The sequence below is a fragment of the Priapulus caudatus genome, unplaced genomic scaffold (assembly GCF_000485595.1).
Source record: "Priapulus caudatus unplaced genomic scaffold, Priapulus_caudatus-5.0.1 Scaffold135, whole genome shotgun sequence".
NCBI lineage: Eukaryota > Metazoa > Priapulida > Priapulimorpha > Priapulimorphida > Priapulidae > Priapulus > Priapulus caudatus.
The window spans coordinates 197,646-204,962 of record NW_014577196.1 but is presented as its reverse complement, the minus strand read 5'-3'; the positions used below and the strand labels follow the sequence as shown (position 1 = coordinate 204,962).

The window sequence follows — 7,317 nt, the reverse complement described above, 5'->3', positions numbered from 1 at the left end:
TATATGTATATATATATATATATATACAGTATACGTACAGCATACAGCTATTACGTCTAGCTTGTTTTTCATTCATCTGTGTAGGCTCCGGTTTCGTTCTTCGATGCGACACCTATTGGCAGAATCGTGAACCGATTCTCGTCGGACGTGTACTCGGTCGACGACTCTCTGCCGTTCATCATGAACATCTTGCTGGCACAGCTGTATGGCCTTGCCGGCACTATCTCCATTACCTGCTATGGTCTGCCCTGGTTCTCGTTGCTGCTGCTACCACTCGCCGCTATCTACTACCATATACAGGTGAGCGTGCCTGTATAAAGCTGCGTTTACACAATGGAAAAGACGGTGAGATGATAAGTTTTTCAATGTTCTATCAACCTTTCTATCAGATGTTTAAAGCTTTTACGTTATCGACCGCGAGTCGGCACACGTTTCAACATTTGACCCGCGGTGTGCACGCAGGGCGACGTGGATATGCATTTTTGCACGTATTAATTTGCGCCAGTGTGGCGTCGATAGCAAAAATGGGCTCTGCCCCTGGGTGGAGGGACACACCCACTGATTGCTATTATCGGAGTAGCTGAGTGGCAAAAACTTGATCAACTCGCTAACCAAAGGTTGAGAAAATAGAACATGTTTTAATCTTTAAGTTTGTTGAGCGCTCAAATTTTACATTTACACTGCCGAATTTCGGTGGATTAGTTGAAAGGTTTATCAGCTTGGCAACATTTCAACAAAAAGTTGATAGTGTAAACCCAGCATAAGTACAGCTCGTGCTGGTATACTGTTTCAAACAGACGATGATCGATCGTGTATTGCACCCACAGCTTCTGATAGTTTATAGTAACAAAGATGTGAGTGTGTATTATATACACAGCTTGCGATGGTTTGCTGTTACAAATAAGTGAGTGCATATTATAACTGCAGCTTCTGATAGGTTTCTGTTATCTCATAAACGAATGTATATCCCTATATACAAATATGTACATAATTACATGCAGTCTAGGTGCTTTTAAGTAAGTATTTCTAAGAGTTGTGATTGAGTCGAAGGCAGGATTTATTTAGTAACTGAAAATTGGTTGTGAGAAGTAGACCTGTAAAGAGGTTTCATATTCTATTTTCAACATGGTTAAAATTTACATATGTAGTCATTAACTGTACTAACAAATCATTGTGGCTGTTTGAAAAAACTAATCATGTTTTACTTCACCTGATGGATGTTCCAGTTTGTGTAATAGACATTTCAACTCACAAAAGTGGCAATGTAATGTAGTGATGTTTGATTATCTATTATTATACAATCACAATTAGCAAAATGGCTTCTAGCATGCAAATTTGTATAAACCGAAACACTGAACTATAGCTGCGTTCACACGTATACACGGCTTAGCTGGTACCGTACTTAGTTGGTGCTAAGTCCGGAAAAACTGCGTTCACACGAGATACACGAGATTCGAGGCTTAGCTAGCTCGGTATAATATAGACTGGTACCCGGTCGACAGTTCCACACGCTACCCTAACGTCGTGCAGCGAACGGGTAGCAGTCTAGGTTAGAGCGCTACAGTTTCGCAATTCACACGAACAATGCGTTCACAATGCGCACACGACAAACAATACGCGGCCAGCGTGGTGCCGAATATACGCGGCTTAGTTGGCGCGGAATATGATTCCGCGCTTCGCAAGCCGGAGCATTCGCGGCTAAGCAAGCCGTGTATATTTTAGCGTGTGAACGCAACTTTTCTCCTCGTGTGAACGCAGCTATAGTCACCTATAAAAATTCCATTTTTGCAGAGCCATATATGTTTCAAGGGTTACTTAGGCTGAGAGGGTCTATGTCCCCCAGGGTACTGCCGGAACGTACCCTGGTACTATCTAATATGCCGGACCGTACCTCGCCTACTCCACTAATGAGTCTAGGGAGTTGCCTACGCCTACTCCATAACCCTAACCCTAACCCTAACCCTAACTCGAACCCTAACCCTAACCCTAACCATATCAGATAGTTACCAGGGTACGTTCCAGTATACCGGACCGTACCCAGGGTACGTTTCGGCAGTACCCATGGAGACATATAGACCCTATCAGCGTTACTTAGGCACTGTATTTATGCAAAAAATGACAGTTTTGTTTATTCACAAATTATCCATTCTTAAATTAACTACGGCACGAATTTTCTATGGTGTATATTTGTAAAATGTTTGTTGCCATTTTGTACATTAAAAGTAAGTACTAACGGGATTAAATGTATCGTCAAATTCTTACCTGATGAGATTGTTTCTCAACTAGTTAAAAATGCAAAAAACCTGGACGATTTGATATTATGATCCTGACATTAATTGCTTGCTATGGGCTATGTATGAGTCATGAGTGTATGTTTACATCGAACAATATAGTAAAATATAGGAAGTATAATGCAGCAATTTAACCATAAAAATTGAACAGAATTACTTGCATTTTGTGAAGAAGTGGAAATATTTTTTTTACTTTGACTATTTATGGTGACATAATCACTTTAAAGATGTAGGCCTAGATGTTAAATAATTACCTAATTACATAACAAAGTATAAACAAAACCTACAGCTAGCTGCCCTGCTTCTGTTGATTGGATATTATTTAACACAATAAATATCTTTAAGGATATGGTGCTTCATGGCATGTAGCTCTAATTTCCATTCTAAAACAGTTATGCCTTATATATATATATATAGCAGCTGCTACTGTATTAGAGCATTTGTGATTGTATGTAAGTTGTCTAATGCAAACTTTATTTTGCAGAAATACTACAGACACACATCTCGAGAGCTGAAGCGGTTGGCGAGTGTAACTTTGTCCCCAGTATATGCACACTTCTCTGAAACTCTGACTGGCCTTGCCTCAATACGAGCATTTCGAGCCACAGCTAGGTTTGTAGATGTATTGACATAGTTAAAAGCGAATTTATAAACTGCATGTATCCAATGATTAAATTTTGATATAGCATAATATTTAATTGGCACACGAAAATTATATGTCTTCTGGAAAATTCTGTGTGTTAGATAACATATATATGTGTATGAAATAATAGGTGGGGATTTTGTAGTAAAGACTGGACTGTCACTTATTATATACATTATACACTAGAGAGGAGTATAGCACCTATTATATGCTTCTGCATTATGTAATTTCTGTTTCTATAGGTTTATGCAAGAAAATCAGAATACACTAGAGATAAACCAAAAAGCCAACTTTGCAGGGCAGGTAGCATCACAGTGGCTAAATGTTCGTCTGCAACTGCTTGGTGTTGTTATGGTCACTGGTGTAGCATTCATAACAGTTTTGGAGCACCATTATCAATCTGTTAACACGGGTAAGTTGAACAGCCAAACAAAACGTGTGTGCATGCATCTTCAAACCTAATGTTTAGTGAAGCAGAACTTGGTAAAACATGGGACTCAAATCTACAGGACGTATGACAAAAAGTAACTCAGTGGTATTACAGTATTACTGACTACTTTGTTAGGTGTGATTCACTATCCTCTTCTTTGGTTTCTCGACTTTTGATGAACAGATTTGCATATACTTGCATATATTAGAGCTGATTACTAATATAATAATTATTAGTTTAAATTTAATATATCTAAAATACACTAATATCATAGCAATTTCCTCACCAGGTGTAATAATAATCGTGCTGTTGTCGTTACAGGTCTAGTTGGGTTGGCGATATCCTACGCTCTCTCTGTAACAAATCTCTTGAGCGGAGTAATCAGTTCATTCACAGAGACTGAGAAGCAGATGGTGAGCGTTGAGAGAGCTCAGCAGTACATAGCTGATATCGCGAGTGAGAGACACGAGGGTCTTCTACTGGTAGGTATACTAGAAAATTTGCTGTCTGTATATATCCTTTCGACGAAAGCTGAAAGTTCAGGTTTAGTAAGGTTTGGTAAAATTACCTCTTAGTAAACTTTACCAACCACTGTAGAACTCATATCACTAAGTAAGGTGCAGGAAATGTGTTTATTCTCATGTTGGATAGCATACATAATATATTATTCATTTACTATTAAACTGATGTAAAAAAGTATAATAAAGTAAAAGTAAAAAAGCAAAGTAGTATAAGTATAACAAGTAAAAGTAGTAATATATATATATATATATATATAACCCCGTTTCGTCATAAACTTACTATATGAAATAAGCCATGTACGTATCCCATTTGTCTCGGCATGCAGGTTTCTGAAAGCTGGCCATCAGAAGGCGTCGTCAAGTTTCAAAACGTGCGTATGGCATACAAGAAAAATCTGCCCGCCGCCTTGGATGGAGTATCGTTTGAAACGCGTGCCGGAGAGAAGCTGGGCATAGTCGGTCGGACGGGCTCGGGCAAGTCGAGTCTGTTTCTTGCACTGTTTCGAATGGTGGAGTTACAAAGTGGCAGCATCACTGTTGATGGAGTGCTCACAAAACTTCTTAGCTTGAAAGAACTGAGGTGGGTGCCATGTTTGCTTAAGCGTTTTAGATTTAAAAACTGCAAACACAGGTCGTGAATATCTATATCGACTGTTCTACTGTGTACTGCAGTGATGATGGTAAAGGTTATGCTACCCTAATGCAAATGCTTTTGTGTGTAAGTACTAACTTAATAGTAGTGAGTTAATAGCTAGTTCATTATTTCATTCTTTTCGCAGGTCAAAGTTGGCAATCATTCCTCAGGATCCCTTCTTGTTCAGTGGAACAGTACGAGAAAACCTTGATCCAACTGAACAGGTGAATGCAACATGCTTTCAATAGCTATATCATCTATACTTTTTAGGTTTTCTCTCGCATTTTATTTTGTGAGGCGCACAGCATATAATAAATTCATATCTATGATATCAGATACATAAAAAGGGTTCTTACCCCCAGATAATTACCCCCCCCCCTCGGACAATTCCCCTATATGCCATTCACCTCGGACGATTATCTCCCCCCCCCAGACAATCAACTCCTGGACAATTACCTGCAAACATTTACCTCCAAGAAAATTACCCCCTGGATGATTGCCCAATTTTATTTACTCCTCCCCCAAACAGTCACTGGCTGGACAATCACTTATGGGCAATTACGGCCATACTGTATACCTATATAATGTGGTAGCTTCGGAAGGAGACTCAAGCACTAAAGACATTAATATTTCATTTACAGCCTATACATACAGGCTGCAGGCAGTTATACGAAATATTTTTAATCATTTTGTGCACTAACGAATAATGCACTGCCTGACTTTGATGAGTCCTGAAGACAAACTTGCACCAAAGCAGCCTCATCCAGGGCCGGTGAGATGTCACGTGTGTAAACAGGCTGCTGACCCTTCCTATGGCTCTTTGAAGTTTTCTACTCCTAACGTCATGTTGGTGTTTGAAAAAATGTGCAGGATTTGGAGCATTTCGAATAACGGGTGCTCAATCTGTGTTAGATCTAAGAGATTCTTATATGTAGGGATATCTTAGATATGATTAATCTGGAATCTATATGAGAATAAAAGAATTTTATTTAGGATTAGTGAAATCAAGGTGTGTGTGTGTGTGCGTGCGTGCGTGCGTGCGTGCGTGCGTGCGTGCGTGCGTGCGTGCGTGCGTGTGTAAACGAGGAGAACATGCCGCTGTATCTAAGTCGCTCACGTAGCGTTTTAATATAGTTTGCAGGAGACCAGCTCTGGGAGGTGCTAGACGCTTGTCATCTTGCTGACAAAGTGCACCACATGGGAGGTTTAGAGTCGGAGGTATCTGAGCGTGGCAAGCACTTCTCTGTTGGACAACGCCAACTGATGTGTTTAGCCAGAGCTCTACTTACTGGTGCTAAGGTGAAGCCTGTTGCAAGATTGGCTATTTAAAAGTTAAATGGGTAGACGGACACGGCACATATCGACTGGCAGGCAGGCAATTGATTCAGTGGGTGGCTGGGTGATCAGATAAGTGGATGGATGGATAGGTGGGTGGATGGCTAGAATTATTGTATAGATGGAGAGATGATGGGTCAAAAGATTGATGGGATGGGATGGGAGAAAATGGGATGAGATGGAATGAGTTATTAAATCAAAATGGTGGACGGATGGGTAGCTTTATAGAAACCAACCAATAACAACATAAAATTCAACATCAGCGCTTGCAACATGGTAACGTGTTTCTGTAAGACACCGCTTTCAATTCAATTCGCTTCAAATTACTTTATTTACACTAATGAATTACATTTTGGAGGTAACCTATTAGTTAAACAAGTTAATAGACAATGCTGATGAAATTAAAGCAAATTAAACTAAATAAATAGAAGAGATGAAAGATAGAATAGAAGGCGAAATGACAATTCAGTCTTCCAGTCCGCCACTCCAGTAGATTACGAAATAATAACATGATGACAAAAATACAAGATAAGGAATATTATATAATATGTGATCGTGTGATCAATATGTGATATGTTATATGATATAAGGTATAATTATGATATAATATCAGGAGTCTATCAATAGTCTATTGATAGACTCCTGATAATATGATATTTCATCCGTGAAATAAAACACATCTAACATTGTCGCGCAGGTTTTATGCATTGATGAGGCCACTGCCAGTGTTGACTTTGAGACTGACCAGCTTATTCAGCAGACGATTCGAGCCATGTTTGCTGACTCAACTGTGATGACCATTGCCCATCGCATCAACACTGTAGAGGACAGTGACCGTGTGCTTGTCATGAGCGGTGGTAAAGTGGTAGAACTTGCAACTCCTGCAGACCTGCTCAAGAATAAACAGTCACATTTCTATAGCCTAGTGCATGGCAAGTTGTAACTAGAAATGCTGGTCAGGCATGTGCATAGGTGGCATTTGTTTCGCGGCAATTATATCGCGATATGGCAATTTAGTTACCATCTTAACTACTATGTAACGAATTTCACGACAGGTGCTACCTGCAATCATTGTACACATCCTTCAACGCGTGTTCAAAGCAACATGAGAAGAAAGCCATGGGTGGTGCTTGCAGGCTGAGTTAAATTAATCCTGATGCTATTTATTTATTTTCGAAATGACTACTCTTCTTCGTATAGTATCTTTGCACAATCCTTCATCTTATATTTCAGTATTAGAGCACGTTTTACTACTATAACATAATGCCTGCTTACTTCCTGGACGGTAGCGAGGTATATAATATAACATGTAACATCAACCTTTTGACATGTATAACCCTGTTCTATAACGAATGGAGTCTTGCAGAAATTGCTAGTTTTAAGATTCTACGCATATATATATATATACATATACATATATATATATATATATATATATATATATATATATATATACAGTATAC

At 39.2% G+C, this 7,317-nt stretch overlaps 1 protein-coding gene across 1 annotated transcript in view; it reads left to right on the top strand.

Annotated features, from left to right (window-relative positions):
• LOC106805965 (multidrug resistance-associated protein 7-like) overlaps positions 1-7,187 on the top strand; it is an 18,698-nt gene extending 11,511 nt beyond the window's left edge. Inside the window, exons 12-19 of the mRNA XM_014807773.1 lie at positions 85-300; positions 2,776-2,903; positions 3,177-3,346; positions 3,686-3,846; positions 4,212-4,465; positions 4,665-4,743; positions 5,654-5,818; positions 6,552-7,187. Of these exons, the coding sequence (XP_014663259.1) occupies positions 85-300; positions 2,776-2,903; positions 3,177-3,346; positions 3,686-3,846; positions 4,212-4,465; positions 4,665-4,743; positions 5,654-5,818; positions 6,552-6,797 (1,419 nt within the window). The 3' untranslated portion in view covers positions 6,798-7,187. The remainder of the gene's footprint in view (positions 1-84; positions 301-2,775; positions 2,904-3,176; positions 3,347-3,685; positions 3,847-4,211; positions 4,466-4,664; positions 4,744-5,653; positions 5,819-6,551) is intronic.
• Positions 7,188-7,317: the final 130 nt, after the last annotated feature.